The sequence below is a fragment of the Denticeps clupeoides genome, chromosome 10 (genome assembly GCF_900700375.1).
Source record: "Denticeps clupeoides chromosome 10, fDenClu1.1, whole genome shotgun sequence".
Taxonomy (NCBI): domain Eukaryota; kingdom Metazoa; phylum Chordata; class Actinopteri; order Clupeiformes; family Denticipitidae; genus Denticeps; species Denticeps clupeoides.
The window spans coordinates 1,229,271-1,250,769 of NC_041716.1; the positions used below are offsets into that span (position 1 = coordinate 1,229,271).

At 48.3% G+C, this 21,499-nt stretch overlaps 2 protein-coding genes across 2 annotated transcripts in view; both read left to right on the forward strand.

Annotated features, from left to right (window-relative positions):
• The window catches only part of LOC114797717 (homeobox protein Hox-B2-like), a 35,799-nt gene extending 15,343 nt beyond the window's left edge, over positions 1–20,456 (forward strand). The window contains exons 2-3 of the mRNA XM_028992738.1: positions 19,371–19,665; positions 19,941–20,456. Coding sequence (XP_028848571.1) covers positions 19,509–19,665; positions 19,941–20,284 — 501 coding nt within the window. The 5' untranslated portion in view covers positions 19,371–19,508 and the 3' untranslated portion in view covers positions 20,285–20,456. The remainder of the gene's footprint in view (positions 1–19,370; positions 19,666–19,940) is intronic.
• Positions 10,454–12,196, forward strand: LOC114797715 (homeobox protein Hox-C4a-like). Its single transcript, XM_028992736.1, has 2 exons — positions 10,454–11,108; positions 11,287–12,196. The coding sequence occupies exons 1-2, from the start codon at positions 10,640–10,642 to the stop codon at positions 11,610–11,612; spliced, it is 795 nt and encodes a 264-aa protein (XP_028848569.1). The 5' UTR covers positions 10,454–10,639; the 3' UTR covers positions 11,613–12,196.
• Positions 20,457–21,499: the final 1,043 nt, after the last annotated feature.

A 21,499-nucleotide genomic window follows, 5' to 3' on the forward strand; every position in this document is an offset into this window, starting at 1 on the left:
AAAACTTTAATTATGACGGGCGCATTAAAAGGAAGTACGTGCTCTGTTATTTACTGCATTTTATGGCTTGACGGTCATATGATTCAGTGAACAGGTAAATGGAATAAAATGAAATAAGAGGAGAGTTTGGAGCTCGCTTTTTATTAGAACTGAGGTTTCTGGCCTTCAATTACGCGGCGTAAACGCGGGAAAAAAAGGAATCGCAGGAAGTGAGTGAGGCGCGACAGGAGAAAGGAGGAAAAGGGGGGGGGGGCAGACAGAAGGCAGGAATTCTCATGTCTTCTCCTGCGCTCCTCCGCGATAAGGGGGTGCTGGGGATCCCCTGGACGAGGAGGATGGACTCGCAGGCGGGTGACTTGCGGCGTTTTATGGCCCCATAAAGCACGTCTGGCTCCCTTCTTCACACCCCCCCCCCCCCCCCACCACTAAAACACACACACCGACTTTTCACGACCACATACACGCGGTGGAGTATTTTTTTTGCTGTTGAGGTCCATATTTTTCTGTGGATGACTCGTTGTATTACAATTAACAAGATGTTAAAATGGGGTAAAGAACCACAAATTAACATTTTTGGAATATAAATAATGGAGCTGGAGAGGGAAGCTCCACTTCAGCCGCTACCTGCTCGCCAGGTCAAGATCTGGTTCCAGAACCGCAGGATGAAGATGAAGGAGAGCAGCCTGAGCGCCACGGCGGAGGAAGAGGAGGATTAAAAAAAAAACAAAAAACGACAACAAAACTACCCAAACCGGAGCGTCCACGAGGAAACGACTTTCTATTTATTAATCTGGACCTTAGAAATAAATCCAGTTGACCCCCGTCTGCGCACTACTGCATTTCGTCCGTGGGCGTGGCCGTGGCGAGTCAGGCGCTTTGGCCCGTGGCCGGCAGCAGGTGACGCTCTTGTCCCGCCGTGACCCAACGACTGGTCCACATTTACACGTGATTCCGTTTTGGGTTCTCCATACTTGGGCATCACACGTAAAACCGGGAGGAGAGAAGAAGAGAGAAAGAGAGAAAGAAAGAAAGAAAGAAACACCGCGCCGAGGCTGATGGGAGAAAAATCCGACGTCCCAGGCTCGTCTCACCATCCGACGCGGGACGCGCAGACTGGACACGACGCCGGAAGACGACCAAGCTGCACACCAGCCGCGGTAAATACGCGCCGTCGCAGGAAATAATAAAAGTCGCGCTCGTAAATTTTACGACGGGGACGTGTACCGCTCGTAAAGCTGTCGCGTTACTGCGCAGACCGGGACCGCGGCCAATTTATGGCTCCGTAATTAGACAGAAGAAGGGAAGTGAAGTAAAGCGAGACCTGGCCGCACAGGACGGGCAGGTACCGTGGACCAATCCACACCACACTAATACTAATTATTGGTAATCGATAAAGAAAAACGGTCTCAGGAGAGGTCACGTCCCTCTCTCTCTCTCTCTCTCTCCAGAAAGTGGAGCTACACCCGCTACCAGACCCTGGTGCTGGAGAAGGAGGTCCACTTCAGATCTGGTTCCATTACCCCAGGATGAAGTGTAAGGAGGACGCATCATGTCCGGGAATCTGGGACTTGGGAGGAGTCGGCGCCACACCCTTTCCACGAAGCTCACAACCCATAAATACCTTAAATCCGGATTATTGTCGCGGACATGTTGATGAAAAGCCACGCAGGACCGGGCTCCTTTTTTAGTAAAAAAAGCTTCTGCATCACGGACTCCCGAGTGGGGTCCCCCCCCCCCCACAGTGGGTCCAGAAACGCGCTCTTCTCCCCACAGTGGGGTCCGTGGGGAGGATGTCGCGCGTAAAGAACAATTAGCGGAGCGACGTATTTACAGCCGCTCGTAACGCCTTACGAGCGCCCTAAAACTGCACTGCACTTCCTCCCACTTCCCCGCGCCGCTTCCTGCTCCAAATGGAACGCGTTCTAACGTGAGGGATTACGCGCGTTTTATTCATGGCTGTCGGTGAGTTTCCTGTCTCGATGAGCGGGTGAAAGTACTGCACTGCAGCTGATCTCACTTCCTGAGACGTGCAGGTCACGCAGGGGTCAGAGTGCAGAAGGGTCCTGGTCCTGTCAGGGAATCGATGTTGGAATTTGAATTTGCCGGAAGTGCTCTGGGTCGGTCACCATGGTGATGTGGTTGTGATTTGTGGATTATGATTGTCCATGGTGGGTGTGGAGAACCGGGCCCCCGGGGGACAAGTGTGATATTTCATCGCTCACCGGGCTACACCAGGTTTATGGTGTCAGTTTGTACTTTATACAAAGAGCATAAGAAGAGCCCAGAAACACGAGCTCGAGTCCATCAGCCAGTGCTGAATGCAAGCAATCAGATTCAAGTGATTTGGAAGTGTGGAGTAGAGTGGAGTAGAGAAGGATGTTCATATAGTGGAGCATCTCCAGGCAGGACACCATGGACCTGTCTCGGCTGGAAGCTTGTGGTGAAGTGTGGAGTAGAGTGGAGTAGAGAAGGATGTTCATACAGCTGAGCGTCTCCAGCCAGGACACCATGGACCCATCTCAGCTGGAAGCTTGTGGTGAAGTGTGGAGTAGAGTGGAGTAGAGAAGGATGTTCATACAGCTGAGCGTCTCCAGCCAGGACACCATGGACCCATCTCAGCTGGAAGCTTGTGGTGAAGTGTGGAGTAGAGTGGAGTAGAGAAGGACGTTCATACAGCTGAGCGTCTCCAGCCAGGACACCATGGACCCGTCTCTACTGGAAGCTTGTGGTGAAGTGTGGAGTAGAGTGGAGTGACGCCGGGTTGGTGTAGGTAACTCGTCCTCGACGAGAGAAGGTTTATATAGTGGAGCATCTCCAAGCAGGACACCATGGACCTGTCTCTACTGGAAGCTTGTGGTGAAGTGTGGAGTAGAGTGGAGTGACGCCGGGTTGGTGTAGGTAACTCGTCCTCGACGAGAGAAGGTTTATATAGTGGAGCATCTCCAGGCAGGACACCATGGACCTGTCTCTACTGGAAGCTTGTGGTGAAGTGTGGAGTAGAGTGGAGTAGAGAAGGATGTTCATACAGCTGAGCGTCTCCAGCCAGGACACCATGGACCCATCTCAGCTGGAAGCTTGTGGTGAAGTGTGGAGTAGAGTGGAGTAGAGAAGGACGTTCATACAGCTGAGCGTCTCCAGCCAGGACACCATGGACCCGTCTCTACTGGAAGCTTGTGGTGAAGTGTGGAGTAGAGTGGAGTGACGCCGGGTTGGTGTAGGTAACTCGTCCTCGACGAGAGAAGGTTTATATAGTGGAGCATCTCCAAGCAGGACACCATGGACCTGTCTCGGCTGGAAGCTTGTGGTGAAGTGTGGAGTAGAGTGGAGTAGAGAAGAACGTTCATACAGCTGAGCGTCTCCAGCCAGGACACCATGGACCCGTCACGGCTGGAAGCTTGTGGTGAAGCGTGGAGATGGTTTCGGGTGCTGGACGTGTTTATACGGACCACGCTAGTAGATAGGAGTAAACTGGGCGTGGCACACCTCACACCTGTATAGGCTTAGTCTACATCTTCTGACAGACAGAAGATCCCACAGGTTCATTTCACATCATCGTCATCATCTCATGGTTGAAGACCCGACCACAGCTTCTGTTCATGCAGAAAGCCACTCTGTTCTGGACACACCGGTCTCCTCCTCCAGGGACCATTATTGCTGAATTTACAGACCCCACCCATGTCTTTCTTTTATAATGAAAGCTCGTGGCTTCCTGAAGATGTCATCAGCAGGAAGGGCAGGAATCTTCTTCCCACGGAAGAGTGGTTTGTTGTCTGATCCTGAGTTCATTTAAATTCTGAGGTCATTCCTTGTTCTGATTGGTGCGACGTGAACATCAGTTATGATGTGAAGGGGATGGAGACAAGGTGTCTGGAGTTCCACTCTCCGTCTTCCTCTGGTGGTGAAGAGTTTCCCAACCTTTCTTTGTTGGAGCTGTTGAAAAGTTTAACAGTTCCCATGGATTTTTACGCAAATTGTGAGTCTTTTCACGTGGTTTCACGTCACTTCGTATGTAAAAATAGTGAAAAGTTTGTAAAATAAAGAAATGTTCCAAATATCATTGATATTAGCTGATTGTACTTTACAGACTCTCTTTTGTATTTAACAGTTTTTCTGAATTTCCACAAATCTCCTTCATCAGATCAGCCCCACAGTTGGCAAAATCAATATCAATTGGAATAATTCAACCATTGGCTCAATACAGAGCATCGTTTGAGTAGAACTCTGAAAGTGAAAATCGATTTTCAGAGAGACTTGGTCCTTTTTTCATCTATAGAGAATTTTTGGACTTGGATGGATGTGCCGTTATGGAAGTGGCCGGTATTTCATAAATAAGTATTTCATACTCTCCCATTAGAGGCGGTGGGAAGTATACGAAATCCCCACCTACAGCACTGCCGATGCAGAGGCCAGATAATGATGTGGCAGAGGGACGGAAAAATATTTTGCCACAGAATTCTTTGTTTGGGTGTATATAAGCTTTCATAATTACAGGGGGCAGTGGTGGCCTAGCGGTTAAGAAAGCGGCCCCGTAATCAGAAGGTTGCCGGTTCGAATCCCGATCCGCCAAGGTGCCACTGAGGTGCCACTGAGCAAAGGCGCCTGTCATGGCTGCCCACTGCTCACTCAGGGTGATGGGTTAAATGCAGAGGACACATTTCACTGTGTGCACCGTGTGCTGTGCTGCTGTGTATCACATGTGACAATCACTTCACTTTACACTTTACAGGAATGTTCAAATGTCCTTAATAAAGATTGCCGAGCAGTGTTTTTATCGTGTCTTGGTTTTGGCTGGATTTGAATTAAAATAGTTTCGGTGTTCAGTTCGGGGTTTGACTTTTAGCGTTCTGAGAGAAGGGAAGGACATTTTTAGGAGTTTGAGCACTTCTGCGTTGTAGGCGAGAGACGCCGACAGGGGGTGCTGCTCCACACCCTTCACCCCGAAAGTGCCGAGTCCAGTCGGGTCTTCTGTGTGGTCATGTAGGAGGAAAAAAACGAGAATCTATTTCCACGCAGTAATTCCCACAGCGAGCAGGTAAATGTGCGCTGAAATGAGAAAATTGAGAAAATAAAAAATAAACGCAAACCTTCTTGAATGTCCTTTTTCTAAAGGACGCTTACCGTTTAAATCCTGTATTTTATCAAATTAATATTTCTTCTGTATTTAACCAGATCCGCGTTTCATACCAAACCCCGTTATTCTCTTGGAAAGAATACAATTTGTTCGATTTAAACTAGTCTTATTTGGGAAATTTGAATCGATTATGACGGGTTTTTGTTAATTTTTGTTAGGACAGTTGGCATTAAAATTACTGCTACATTATTTTTTTTTGTTAAAATCGGTTTAGTTGATTTTGTTAATTGTGTTTTTTCCTTAATTTATTTCTAGTTAAACTACAACCCGGGTGGAAATTAACTCGGATAACTAATCGAGCGCGTCCTTCTCGCGATTCTGCGTGGAATCGATTTAGTGGAAAGGAGAGGGGTGGAAATGGCATTCTGGGTGAAGAGGAAATAAAGATGTGAAGTGAAGCTCCCCAACAAGAAGGATTTTAATCAGATTGAAATTATCGAGAGATTTTTATACTTTGTGTTCAATAGTGATTATGTATAATCTATAAATCTCTTTTCTGTTATCCAGAACCGGAAGTGCGTTTTTCATAAAATCTTAGATGTTATTAATATTTCGAGACGTCATTAATATCTGTCATTAATTTTTGTATTATAATATGCTTTTGCTGTCTTTATTCTTAACGTGGCCGTCGTCGAATCTTTCATTTAGTGATCTTGTTGTCGAAATGAATTTATGGATTACTTAATAATTTGAACACCATCGCTCATCAGACCTTTAGCACATCGATCTGTTCACTTGGCCCATATTCATGTGTGACGTTTAATAAAGCAGCAGTGGAGTCGTGAGCTGCAGTCTGAATAATAATCTTCACTTCCGAGACGCTGAAAACCAGGAATGTGGACAGTGTGTGTTTCGGTGTGAGAATCCACATGTATGGTGGTTCCGGGTGTGTGTGTTTCCCTCACCGCGGTTTTGAGAGTATAATGTCGTATGGTGACTGTGTAGGTTGTGTGTATCACGTGTACGCTTTCTTTTTTATGTTGTGTGTGTTTGTGTGCATTGTGTGTTTGTTTGTGTATGTTGTTTGTTTGTGAACGCGGTTTTGTGTGTTTACTTGTGTGTGTTGTTTGTTTATGTTGTACGTGTGTGTGTTTTGCGTGTGATGTGTGTTGAAAGTGTAATGTGTTGTTTGTGTGCATTGTGTGTTTGTTTGTGTATGTTGTTTGTTTGTGAACGCAGTATTGTGTGTTTACTTTTGTGTGTTGTTTGTTTATGTTGTACGTGTGTGTGTTTTGCGTGTGATGTGTGTTGAAAGTGTAATGTGTTGTTTGTGTGCATTGTGTATTTGTTTGTGTATGTTGTTTGTTTATGTTGTATGTGTGATGTGTTGTAAGTGTAATGTGTTGTTTGTTTGTGTGCATTGTCTGCTGGTTTTGTGTGTTTACTTGTGAGTGTTGTTTGTTTATGATGAATGTGTGTGCGTTTTGTGTGTTGTAAGTGTGTAATGTATTCTTTGTTTGTGTATATATATATATATTGTCTATGTAAGTGTGTTGTTTATATGTGTATTGGTATGTTCTAAATGGGTGTGGTATGTTCTTTGTGTTGTTTGTGAGTTTTGTGTAATTTTGTATGTATGTATGTGTATTGTATATTGTGCTGCTTGATCTCCAGCCATCTTGTATTGAGGAGGATTTGGGTTGTGTGTGTATTCTGCTGATGCCATGTGGTGGCCAAGCAGTTAAGGACACATTTCATTGCGTCACTGTGTGCTGTGCTGCAGTGTATCATAATGACAGTCACTTTACTTTCACTTTCATTGCCCCTCTGCTGCTGGATCTCCAGCCATCTTGTTTTTTGTGTGCGTGCATTGTGTATTGTGTTGTTTGTGTGTGTCTTGTTATTTCGTGAGTTTATAGCGTTGTTTGTGTTTGTCTATTGTGTGTAGGGGTGTTTTTTATATGTCTATTTTCTTGTGTAATTTTGTATGTATATAGTGAGTATATATATAGTGAGTGTATATATAGTGAGTAAATTGTGTTGTTTGTGAGTGTATGTAGTGAGTGAATATATATTGTGTGTATGTGTGTGTGTGTGTGTGTGTGTGTGTGTGTGTGTGTGTGTGTATATATATCTCTATACTCGTGCGTAGATCTGTCGTCCTTCTGTCGTGCGTCTGTCGTGCGTGTCTCTCTCGTGCGTCTTGCTGTCGTGCGTCTCTCGTGCGTGTGTCTCTCTTGTGTGCCTCTGTCGTGCGTCTCTCGTGCGTCTCTACTCTCTTTGTGTGTGTGTGTGTCTTGTGTGCCTCTTCGTTGCGTCTCTCGTGCGTCTTGCTTGTCGTGCGTCCTCTCGTGCTCCTATCCTGTGTGTGTGTCTCTCTCTCTCGTGGGTCTGTCGTGCGTGTCTCTCTACGCGTCTCTCTTGTGTCTCTCTCGTGCGTCTCTCGTGAGTGTCTCTCTCTGCGTCTCTCTTGTGTCTCTCTATCGTGCGTCTATATACTACCGAGTATACTCTTGTGTCTACTCTATCGTGCAGTATCTAGTGCAGTGTCTCTATCCCACGAGTATATATTGTGTATATATATAGTGAGTATATAGTGAGTGTATATATACACGAGTATATATTGTGTATATATATAGTGAGTATATAGTGAGTGTATATATACGAGTATATATTGTGTATTTATATAGTGAGTATATAGTGAGTGTATATATACGAGTATATATTGTGTATATATATAGTGAGTATATATATAGTGTCGAGCAGGATCTGGCCGCCGCTGCTTCTTCATCATTAACCTCCAGTGTCGCGCTGGAATGGGTGCGGCAGCGCGGGAGGTGAAGCGCGGGTCAGCTTGTCTCCGCGGTATTAAAATGTGTCCCGGCGGGGAGCGGCGGTGACGGGGTTTTGGGGGTCCACACCCCCTGGCATGTAGAGGGGAGCAATCTTCCTTCTTCCTGCTGGACAGGGTGGAATAAAAGCCAGAAAGAAGCCTGCACCCACTTGACGTGGTTTTCTTCACCAGAATGATGCACAAAAAGGCCGCAGGTTACCGAGCGGTCAAATGGTAATGAGCAGAACAATAAAACCGCGGGGAACAATGGAAACTTATTTTTCATCTGCACTGTCACGCACGCGCTTTGTATCCAGAACATTCATGGTGAGAGTGGCACCTAATGGAGCAAAGAATCCTGTCTGTCTCTCTCTCTGTCTGTCTCTTTCTGTCTCTCTCTCTGTCTCTCTCTCAGTCTCTCTCTTTGTCTCTCTGTCTCTCTCTCTGTCTGTCTCTCTGTCTATCTGTCTGTCTCTCTCTGTCTCTCTCTCTATCAGTTTCTCTCTCTCTCTCTGTCTCTCTCTTTGTCTCTGTCTGTCTCTCTCTTTGTCGCTCTGTCTCTCTCTGTCTGTCTCACTCTTTCTCTGTCTGTCTCTCTCTGTCTCTCTCTCAGTCTGTCTCTCTCTCTCTCTGTCTCTCTTTGTCTGTCTCTCTCTCTGTCTCTCTCTCTTTGTCTCTGTCTGTCTCTCTCTCTGTCTGTCTCTGTCTGTCTCTCTCTCTGTCTCTGTCTCTCTGTCTGTCTGTCTCTCTCTCTGTCTCTCTGTCTGTCTCGCTCTCTCTCTGTCTGTCTCTCTCTGTATGTCTCTCTCTCGGTCTGTCTCTGTCTCTCTCTCTGTCTGTCTGTCTGTCTCTCTCTCTCTCTCTCTCTGTCTGCCTCTCTCTCTCTCTCTCTCTCTCTCTCTCTCTCTCTGTATGTCTCTCTCTGTCTGTCTCTCTGTCTGTGTCTCTCTGTCTGTCTTTTTTTATATAAAACAGCTCTCTGGATTATAAATCCCACTGCGGCGTTTATTCGTTTTTATTCGCGTGAGACATGTCCAGCAGATCCTGGTAGATGAAGAGCAGAATCCTCCTCACGTACCAGGTATCTTCATAACTTTCTCACATTCGTGCTGTTGGTTCTGGGAGGTTCTGGAAACCCTGAACAAGGATCTTGATATCGGATTAAACGCGCCTGATTCATGTTTTATTTTCACTTTTATGGGCCAATAAAATTCCCAGAATCCTCCTGGCAGCTCGAGCAGGTCCGTCAGGGTCATAAACAAACTATAAACGTTCATGGAACACATCGCTTTTACAACAACGCGCTGAAATATGAACACGGCGCCGAGTTTATTATCTCCACTTCAGAACCGAACAGCTCCGCGAGTACACACACTAACACACTCACACACAATTACACTAACATACACACACGAACACACAATTACACTAACATACACACACGAACACACAATTACACTAACATACACACACTAACACACACTCACACACAATTACACTAACATACCCACACTAACACACACACACACACAATTACACTAACATACACAACTACACTAACACACACAATTACACTAACATACACACTCGAACACACTCACACTAACATAATTACACTAACACACACACAATTACACTAACATTCACACACTTAGACACAATTACACTAATACACACACACTAACACATACTCACACACAATTACACTAACATACACACACTAAAACACACACACAATTACACTAACACACACAACTACACTAACATACACACTCGAACACACACTAACACAATTACACTAACACACACACAATTACACTAACACACACAATTACACTAACATTCACACACTTAGACACAATTACACTAATACACACACACTAACACATACTCACACACAATTACACTAACATACACACACTAAAACACACTCACACTTACACACAATTACACTAACACACACGCACAATTACACTAACATACACACACTAACACACACTCACACACAATTACACTAGCATACACACACTAACACACACAATCTAACACACACAAGTACACACAATTACACTAACACACACAATTACATTAATACACACGAACACACACACACAATTACACTAACACACACAATTACATTAATACACACGAACACACACACACAATTACACTAACACACACAATTACACTAATACACACAATTACACTAACACACATGAACACACTCACAATAACACACAGACAATAACACTAACACACACGAATACACTCACACTAACACACAATTACATTAACACACACACACACACACACACACACACACACACACACACTAACACACACTCACGCAATTACACTAACACACACACACACACTAGCACACACACGTGGGCTTGTTACACGTTATAAGGGAAGCATGGTGCGTTTGAAAGATCTTGGGAGCATCTGGAGGCCTGAGTTGGAGGTTCAAGAGAGAAAAGGTCCAAAACACACACACACACACTGGGAGAGGGAGGGAGGGAGGGAGGGAGAGGACGCGCGCCCACAATGGCGACACTCGGATGCAGGGACGGAATCAGCGTTGGGTTCCTTATCCGGGGACTCCCTCTCACCCCGCGATTGGGCCGCCGCGTCACGTGGTGCGGGAAACTTTACAGGGCTGCTCGCTAGTAGGAGGGCTTTATGGAGCAGAAAAACGACAAAGCTAGAAAATTTATTTTCCACTCCAGAAATTAATGATCATGAGCTCGTATTTGATGGACTCTAACTACATCGATCCGAAATTTCCTCCATGCGAGGAATACTCGCAGAACAGTTACATCCCCGAGCACAGCCCCGAGTTCTACAGCCGCGCCAGGGACGCCGGCTACCAGCAGCACCACCACCAGGACCTGTACCCTCCCCGGGTACCGGCCGCCTACCAGGAGCGCCAGTATAACTGCCCCGGCGGCATCCCCGAGCCCGAGCCGCACCCGGGCCATGGACTGGCCCACTCCGGGCACCTGCTGGCGGGGAAGGGCCAGGCCGCCGCCTGCGAGACCCCCCAGCTGCCCGTGTCCCCCGCCACGCCGCCGGCGGCCACGCCGGAGCACCCGAGCAGCAGCGCGTCGTCCAAGCAGCAGCAGCAGCATCAGCAGCAGCATCAGCAGCAGCAGCAGCCGCCCGTGGTGTATCCGTGGATGAAGAAGATCCACGTCAGCACAGGTGAGCGCGCGCCCTCTTCCTCATCCTCTCCGCCTCCGAGATGGCGGATTTACGACGCGGCGCCGGTAATTACGCCCCGCCATAAATTTTTATAGCTCGGAGGAGCGGGGGACCGCGACGTCAAAAGCCGCTTCTTCAATAATTCACGCCGCTTCCTCCCTCCCTTCCTCCCTTCCAGTGAACTCGAGCTACAGCGGCGCGGAGCCCAAGCGGTCCCGGACCGCGTACACCCGCCAGCAGGTGCTGGAGCTGGAGAAGGAGTTCCACTACAACCGCTACCTGACGCGGCGGCGGCGCATCGAGATCGCGCACTCGCTGGTGCTGTCCGAGCGCCAGATCAAGATCTGGTTCCAGAACCGCAGGATGAAGTGGAAGAAGGACCACCGGCTGCCCAACACCAAGGTCCGGTCGGCGACGGCGGGCGGCGGCGGCGGATCGACCGCGGGCTCCGCGTCGGAGGAACTGTCCGGGGCCGATCGCGGCGAGGATATAACCCGCTTATAAAACACACACACACACACACACACACAAAAGACTGTTTCGCCGAGGAGAACAACAGACTGGTTATTTATAGAATATAATATATTTTAATTCCCCGCCTCCCCCCGTCCCGTAGTTCTCTTGTGCGTAAAAAATGGTTTTCCGTTCCGTCCACAGTTCTAGAAGACGCATGTCGTGCAGCATGGAATTCTGCGGGACCGCTGGCTCGTTTCGCCGCGACACACAACAGGGTTTTTATTTATTGGCCTACGAGCCGAGGCGGAGTGCACAATTCTTCTATTTATTTCTCGCCATGCAGGGTCGGTGTAAAAAAAAAAAAAAATACACGAACGTTTTGTATTTCGGGACTTCGGGGTAAATTTCGGGGCGCTGACGTCGAAACTGGAAAAAAAAGATATATAAATCGGCGTGTGAAGGAGGCTGCAGGGTTATTTTTTTCTTCTGCTTTTCTGTGATGACGTTGTGTTTTTAGCCTGTTCGAAGCAGTTCGTTGTGAGATGCAATAAATCCAGTTTAGTGTATTTGTGATAATCATATTGGTGAATAAAAATGTGCGTGTCTTTTGGTTTACACCATGTTTGACTTCATTCGGGACCGCGATCCGCTCTTCAGCACCGGCGGTTTATCATCTTCATTATTATTATTGTTATTATTATTATTGCATTTTATGAATATTTCTGATGCTTGGAATTCGGAGAATTCCTTCCCTGCACATCACTACGACTTTCATAAATGGAATATAATATTAAATCCCTGGTGAATAAAATCTGCCCGCGCCTCCGTCAGGCTTTCTTTTCGGCCAGAGCGAAAAATAATCGATAAAATAATCGTCGCCTTGTTGTCGCCTTTGGCCAAGGTCACACGTTGTGAAGAGTGTCGGACGACGAGCGGACTTTCAGGGCAGCCGTATGCAAAGTGCCGATTATGATGATGAGGATGATGAGGATTATTATTTCTGTGGAACCCTCCCTTCACATAATATATATTTAAAAAAACTCCGAATTTCCGCGCGCTTCTTATCGATTTATTCCCGCGCTGCTGCTCGTTTGTGGCAGGCAGGAGACAATGAAGGTCTCTCTTTTAAAAAGTGGCGCTCAGTAATGTTACGATGTGACGTCACCGCCTCTACAGCACCCATAGGGTGGCGCGGCCCACAAAGAAAGGCTGGATGATGGCGCACATGGAAACGCGGACCTCTGCACCCCCACGTCGAGATAAAGATCCGTTCCCTCCCTCGGCCCGAAGTGTTTTATATAAAACAAAATAAAAATAAAAAAAAAAAGTCCAAAATGGCCGCGCCGTGACCTGAAGACGCAGCTACAGCAAACGAACAAAAGCGGGGTGATGAATCGAAAATCGGGGTGACTTGAATGACGATGATACAACGGCCGACGAGGTGGGGGGCTGCGGCGCACAAAGGCCGCAGATATTCCGCGCCATCCATCACGCCGCGCCGCGCCGCGCCACGCCACGCCACGCCACGCCACGCCGCGCCCGGACCGGACCTGGTCTCCAGCACAGAGCCCGGTTCGGGCCCGACGTGGCCGTGACGTTGGGCGCCTCCGTGTCGCTTCGTGGCGAGTTTGGGCCGAGTTCACCGCGGGGCCACGTGTTCTGTCCCATTAGGGCCCGTTCCAACCAGGACGGGCGACCTTTGACACCCCGTGACCCCGCTGCGCGGCCCTCGGGCCCAGCACGTGAGTACCAGCCCGGTCCGCCCGGTTCTACCAACGTCGTGACGCTTTTATCCGCCTTCACCTTTTAAATGCTCCAATTGAACATTATTTATTGGGTAAAAATGTTCGGGTTCTTTATAAATATAAAAAAGCCAAATGATTGACAGCTGCCTTTAAAGTAAACAAATCTCGGAGAGAAGAATCATAAGAATGCGTTTATTGTATAAATCATATTTATTTTTTGGGGTTGTAGACATTTAAGTTTGTGATTTAAACGCCGCTTCCTCAGAACTATTTCTGCCAAAATGAATATTCTCGAAGCTCCTTAATCCTCCCGTTTAAATTCAATTTAAAACAGACTCGTTGTTCATTAAAGCGGCTTTAAAAGAATTTAATAATAAAAAAAAAAAAAACAGAAGTGGTTCGTTCTTGCAATGCCGCGCATGTTATTAATATTGCTGGTTGTGGCGGGTAATAACGTGGCGCGAAACACAGAACCTGAAGATCAGCTTTTTTTACTGGGATGGAGATAAAGTTACGTGTTTCTCTCTCTCTCTCACAGCTTGATTTAATTTACGATCGGCCATAATCTAAAAAAAAAACAACACAATTTATACGTGTTTATACAAAAAACAGAACGCATGCTTATACAGTTAGGTTTATATATATATATAAAATCTGAGTTTATCTGTCTTGGTTTTGATTGGTCGGAATCCGAATTTCTATGAAAATATTAAAGCCGCCATGAAATTTTTTTTCACATCTTCAGCCAAAATGCAATATTTCCTTTTCTTGGCGCCTTGGAAGTGAAAATTGTATGAAAATACGAAGGCGTCAGAAAACGTGCAGAAACTGCTGAGAAGCATCAGGAACGTCATTTCAACCCCCAGGATGAAAATATCAGAAAAATTCGACATAAAAACAACGGTGAATATTGTACGTTTTTTTTTTTTTGGTTTGTTTTTCTACTGAATTTTTTTCCCAGTCTCGTTCCGGGGGAAAAAGCTCCTGATTTATGGTCACCAGGAGAGTGAAGTTTCCCTTGTCATATTTCTGCATATAGAAGCGTGTTGTGTGAACTGCGGAGTTGAAGCAGGGGTCACCGCTCCCAGCGATGCCCAGTAAACCTGCAGCGGCAGATGTTCCATCTCCACGTCACCTGATCGTGTGTGTTAGCATGTAAACGTACGTACGTGTGTGTGAAAGTGTCAACATGGTGGAACTCGAGGGAAACACTCGCTCGCCCCATCTCCATAGCTTTTGTTCTCGATGTCACCCCGTCACCCTTACACTTGGACTGACCCCACCGTCCACGCCGCACCGTCTCCTTGGCGACAGCTGAATAGGGCCCTAGGTGGGAACGATGGGTGACAAATGTCCCCTGGACGGTAGGACCCTCGTCCCCAGGGCCTCCTGCACGCCACGTTTCTCAGGACTCGTCCAATTTGCACGTTATTTTGTACAAATCGGTTTTAAGAAGAGCAGCGGTGAGGACTTCCGAATCTCGTATTTATTAATCCTGCTTCGCCTCGAGTAAATCACGCTGATTCCCAGCCACTGTGCTTTATTCTCTATGATTATATTCATACATTTATTCTTTTTCCCCTTTTTAGTGAAAACCGTCATTGAGAGACACTCATTAGGGGCTCAACTCCCGCTTTTTACTTTGTGTATTTATTTCGCTCTGGTCTGAGACCCAGCCCCAGGTCCTGAGCAGGTCCTTCACACCTCCCAGCATGCAGTTTGGCCGTGTGGAACTGCTGGACGGCTTTAGGTTCCTTCCATCCCAGCATCCTCCCGTTTTATTTGTATTTTTCGGCTCATCTGGACAAAATAATCCCGCGGCTCCGGAGTAAATAGGGTTCAGATCCCCGTCCCCCCCAGCAAGCGGAGGACTTCATCAGGTCTTCCATCTGGCCAGCGTGCTGCCATGCAGAGCAGATCCCACCTGGAAGAAAGAGGGGATAAACCCAGATAAATGGCATTCTTCTTCTCCTCCATGGCGTCTGAGCCAATGCGAGGTCACGCAGAGGTCACAAAGCCTGATGCTCCAACAAAACACTTTAATTCAACTCTGCACTGCCGCGTAAAGACGGGAATAATGTGAACTTCTGACACTTCATTGAAACAAACCCTTTTATATTTAAAAAAAATCGTGATTGTTTGATGTGTTCGTCCGATATTTTCTTATTCACTTCAAATGGCTTTTTTTTTCGTATCATACGGGTGTGTTAATATATGAAAATAAAATAACAAAAAACAAACAACTATAAAAGAAAATCGCATGAATAAATAATAAATAAATAAATACATACATAAATAAAATAACATTTGCCGTTAAATCGCGCCGCCTTTTCCTAATTTTCAATAGTATAAATCGAACACATTTTTACAGTATACGATTTAATAAATGAGTTGCATTGTTGTAATTCGGTTCCCGGTTTTCGATTTATTGGATTGGTTATTAATTGGGGAATAATCGTGTGCGTGTGGATGTGGGACGTGGGCGACGTGCGACGCGCCCTGGTGAAAACTCGGTTTTTTTTTGCTGTAATAATTAGTATTTATTTATTTCTGTTTAACTCCGCGTTGTTTACAGCGATACCGGCCGCCGCCGCCATAAATCTCCGCGCCGCCCCTGCGCGACAGTCCCATTTGTACGCATCTTCACAGGCGACAACGTCTCCTCTCCATTAGCTCCCGCTATCCGGCTCGCCTGCTGACGTCGGTGACGCCACGTGTCCACATGTCCTGTTTGTCTGCGCGTCCTGATTGACTGGACGGGCCCGGGACCGCGCGGTCACCGGTATCCAGGCCGCTCGAAGGCTCTGGTTCCGGCTTCGTGACCCCGCCCCCCCGGTCCCGGGTTCCAGAGCGCAGGAAGGAAGGTGGGCAGGAAGGCAGACAGACAGACAGGTGGGCAGAGAGGCAGGCAGGCAGGCGGGCAGGAAGGCAGGCAGGTGGGCAGAGAGGCGGGCAGGCAGGAAGGCAGGCTGGCAGGAAGGCAGGCAGGTGGGCAGACAGACAGACAGGTGGGCAGAGAGGCAGGCAGGCAGGAAGGCAGGCGGGCAGGAAGGCAGGCAGGTGGGCAGACAGACAGACAGGTGGGCAGGAAGGCAGGCAGGTGGGCAGAGAGGCAGGAAGGCAGGCGGGCAGGCAGGTGGGCAGACAGACAGACAGGTGGGCAGGAAGGCAGGCAGGTGGGCAGACAGACAGACAGGTGGGCAGGAAGGCAGGCAGGCGGGCAGGAAGGCAGGCAGGTGGGCAGACAGACAGACAGGTGGGCAGGAAGGAAGGCAGACAGGCAGGCAGGCAGGCAGGAACCTAGGCGGGCAGGAGCTTTATCGACACGCAGGAGGTGAGGAGGGAATATAAAAGCGAGCTGCAGGAAGGGGTGATTTATTGCCGCGAACGCGGTTCAAACAGAGTTCAGGGAGAATCGGGGCGTGGCGCGCGGCTCCGATTCTGCGCAGTGGATCGATATCAGCAAATATCAAAACAACGCAAAACGGGTCCTAAAACACCCCAGCTCCGGGGCTTTATTATGTACTCGGGTCTGTTATCTGCTCATATACATCATATCTGTCTGTCAATTATTTTGCAGTAATTTGGGAGCGAATTTTAATAAATATGATGATTAAAAATTTGTTTGATAGTCACGACGGACAAATTTTTGACTCTTTGGATCTTTTCGTAATCACAATGGGTTTCTGTAGGAATCTTTAGCACCATTTACAGTTAATATTTTCATATTTCAGATGTTTACCAAAATAACTATAAAGACCAGTCTTGCTGATTAGGCGCATGCGGCACGTCCGGAAATTCAGAACTGTGTAAAGAACAGTAAAGAACAGTAAAGAACAGTATTCACGTAACAAGCCCACCATGCACCAAACCTGGATTTGCCGATTATTACAGGACAGAAGAAGCAACGTGACGTGTGTAGAGAAAGAGACGTTTCTCCATCTGTATTACAGTCACATTCCACTATTTTGCAGAGTTCTTCTAGAACATTTATAGAATATATCAACACCGATATTATTCGCACTTTCACTCTGTAATTACACTTTTAGATCGTCCCTTCCTCCACTGTCTCTTGTTGGGAAGAATTAAAAGCGTTTTATTCGTTTCATTACTGACTAAAACATTCGAAGGTGACGTGATTGTCACACGGTGCACACACTGTATTTAACCATCACCCTTGGTGAGCAGTGGGCACCATGACAGGCGCCCGGGGAGCAGTGTGTGGGGACCTCGGCGGTTCGGGGTTCGAACCCACAACCTTCCGTTGACGGGTCCGCTTCCTCGCACGCTAGTGTAAATGTTTGCTTTATCAGAAAAAAGACTATACGTGTGTCTGATATATTAATTTTTAATACTAGGCAGATTGGTGCAATGCAAATAAATAAACATTTGACCCCCAACAATACTCCTCCGGTTATGACCGGCCGACACCGGACCTGAAATAATCACTTCGTCCTCTACCCCGAAATAAATCGACTCTGTTCCCGCAGCAGAGAACGTCGCGTAATTCTGTATATTAAATACACAGACGAGCCATAAATACCCTGAAAGCGGGACATTCACGTCACGTCACGGTAAAAAAAATGGCCAAACGTCCGGCTTATGAAGGTCCAACCTGGACGCGGAGATGATGTCATGTTCAGCTCCACACACAGAAGGGTCTCCTGCTCGCAGGAGTAGAGGTGGTAGAGATATACGGGATGACTATTATTATTACTAGTATTATTAATCATCATCATTTACATAGAATACTGTAGGGAAACGAATCTTTCCAACGTATTAGTTGTTCAGGAAGGGACCGTATAAATGTGTAAAGTGAAACTGTGGGTGTGAATAATATCGGCGTTGGAATGTAGGAGATGTTCTAGAAGGTCTGCAGATGGAGACCAGTGTCGTGATGAAAAGAAGGCCGTCCTGTAATAAACGCTTCGTATTAAATCCACATTTGACGACGGTGTGGGGGTTTGGTTCGGTGTCCCCCGTGTCGTTACGTGAATCGGGTCCCGGAGAACGGGCGCGCGCCGCGCGGCACCGTGCGTCATCGGCGTGCGCGCTCCCGGGCAGCACCCATCGCTGCCGCGGCGTGTTTTTTTTTTTTTTTAATTATTATTCTGGGCGGTGTGACGGTGGTCGGCGGGACATCGTGGTCACCAAGTTCGCGACGTAAAAGAGGCCGCAGCGAATTGGAACGTAAAAAGCGAGCAAATCGTCCTCGGCGCGCCGAAGGCAACAAGTTTCTGTATGAAATAGTGACGTAGGGCCGCCCTGTACTACAGTCCCCCGTCTTTGTTCGTCCGGCCATTGTTCTACTCGTCGCGATTCGACGATTCGCGTCGGGAACCCTTGGCACGCCGCGAGATTTCGGGGTGCGCGGCGAGCGGCGCGAATTGTTTTGGGGGGGTCCGGGGCGCGACGCGGACGCGGCGGCCGCCTTTGTGTGGCGACGATCGCCAAACGCCCCTTTGTTCGACCCCCTCCCAACCGAGTCGGGTCCCTCCAGGTGAAATGGAGCGACACCTCCCACCCGCGCGTCACGGCGCGTCGCGTCGCGTCGCCGGGAAATGACACGCGTTTCCACTCCGTGCGTGTTTTAAAGATGATTTTATTCATTTCAATATTCGGGGGGTGACAGGGAACAAACAAAGCGGCCGACGCACGACGCGTTCTAATGGGGGAAAAGTTGAATTAAGAAACGCGCTTTTAAATCACAGAAGCTACTCGGAAAATTCAAACTGCCACGATGATTTATTCTGAAATGACATTTGACGATTTGTGAAGTTATCATTTTATTATTCGGGGAATATTTCGGTACCACGGTACCGCGGACGGGACACTTTTCAAACTTCCCGCTCTCCGAACTCTAATCAATATTATAATGAATATTATAAATTGACTCCAATAATCAACATTATTAATAAGGAGAATAATAGTAATAATAATAATAACGGAACCTATAAAAGCTGCGGACTAGCGCGGTTGACGGAATTACGCGCCATCTTCCTCATCCTCCTCCTCCGTCTCGCTCCTCACGCCTCCTCTCATCTTCTTCATGTGTCTGCAGGTTACGGCTCGGCAGCGCGCACGGAGCCGCCGCGTCCCGCCGCCATTGGAGGAGGCGACCACGTGACCCGCCGTGGCCCCGTCGGGCGGATTTAAGCGTCGAAAGGCGGCGACTTTTTCCCGGCGACGCCAACTTCCGATGGAGCCCCAGCTTCGCCAGCCTCTCCACTCCGCCCCCCCGCAACAGCCCCGCGGCCCGGAGCCGCCGGGCCAGATCCACGCCCGGTGGGCCGCCGAGCCGCAGCTCTTCCCCTGGATGACAGCCGGACACGGAGGACACGCCGCAGTCGGACCAGGTCCACGCCACCAAACCCCACTCGGTGGCTCCGTGATATATCTGTAGGAATTAAAGAGCAATTAGCGTGAGATGAAGTTGGTGGGGAAGCCCGGGAGATGCGCGACCCGCGGACCCCCGGAATAATTAAAATGATGCTGAACAAATCGTCCCCTGCACAGGGACGGACTTTGATTAGTGGAGCCGCGGCGTTTACACCATTCACATCTGGAAGCATCCCGTTCCAGAGCTGGGAGGGTCTCCAGGGTTCTGATGTTCTGTCTCCTCGTTCCGCAGGTGAAGCAGGTGGCGGGTCGGACGGCAGACGCGGACGCACCACGTTCACCAGCACCCAGCTGCTGGAGCTGGAGAAGGAGTTCCACTTCAGCGCCTACCTGCGCCGCCCTCGGCGCCTGGAGATGGCCTCGCTGCTGAAGCTCACCGACCGCCAGGTCAAGATCTGGTTCCAGAACCGACGCATGAAGCACAAGAGGGTGACGGCAAGGGACCCCGGTCGCGTCCCAGCCGAACCCCCGCAGATCGACGGGGCGGAGCCCCCCCACTTCCTTCCGGATGGCGGTCACCTGTCCCCCAGAGACGGACCTGGCCGCTGGACCACCTGCAGCAGGACCTGGGATTGACGGCTGACCAATGGAACCTGCAGGCCACACTGAGCCAGGCCCGAGGGGAGGGTGACCTCTTCAGAAGTTCAGGAGCTCGGGGTCTGGGGGACGTCGTCTTCTGCCCCTGCAGGCCGCGCCGGGAACTGCAGGCGCCCGCCGGCTGTGGGCGTGGCCTCATGCGTCCGAGAGAGAGAGAGAGAGAGAGAGAGAGAGAGAGAGCGTATTTTGTCACGTCTTATGAAAAGCAGAGTGAACGTGTTCTGTAAAAATGAACCCCGCAGCGTTGCTTTTACTTCGTTTTATTTCTTTATTGGAAGAAGCCGCATTGTTGTCACTGTCGTTTTTTTTTTTATTTATTGTCTCAAATATTCTTGAAGGACGAGCAGATTGTACAATAAAGGCTTTTTAACCCCCAGTAACCGTCGTCGTTCCACTTCATTGTATTTGAAATATTGCTGCTGGTCGGCTGGAATTTCGGATTCCAGGAACACGCGCCTCCCGCCCGCCCCCCTCCGCACTTCACACATTACATTAATCATCAGGACAGGACAGTCGCAGCTTCTCCTCCTCCTCCTCCTCCTCTCTCCTCTCTCCTCTCTCCCTGCCAGGCCTCCCTTCCCACTGCTTCTGCGCACCTCTTACATTTTTTTGGGGGGGGGTTCAGAATTCCCTGCAAGTTGTTAATTAGAAGATGGCGACCTGGAAGACCCGGACCCGGATCCGTGGGTCGGGAATGGCTTTTTTTTTTTTAATTCTGCCTTGATTTTTGTTAAGTGGCTGAAATAAAGGAGCAAAATGGATAAAATCCTACCCAATATGCAGAACCAGGACGCAAATCTGGACCTGGGGGATCCGAGGGTCGTTCTCTGGCAATGATTAATTCAGATTAATTCTCTTTAATTAACCCGTCAAACCGTCAAGAGAAAGCCCCCCCCCCCCCCCCACCCCCTTTGAAAACTTTGAAATTCCTATTCATTTAAACTATCTAATTAATTAATGATGTGTACGGAGAGGAGGTCACCGGCCAATTAAACGAGGACTAATCGCTATTGATTACTGTGTGCGATTGTAGGGCAGGCGTTCCTGAGAGCTCCAATTCACAGAAACGGTACGTTTCTGAGATCACTTCTGACTGCATGTAAAGGCCAGTTTGTGGTGCACGATCCTACAACTGGATCCTGTTGTAAAGCTCCCTGATCCAGTTAACGGGGAAGAGAGAAGTGTGTGTGTGTG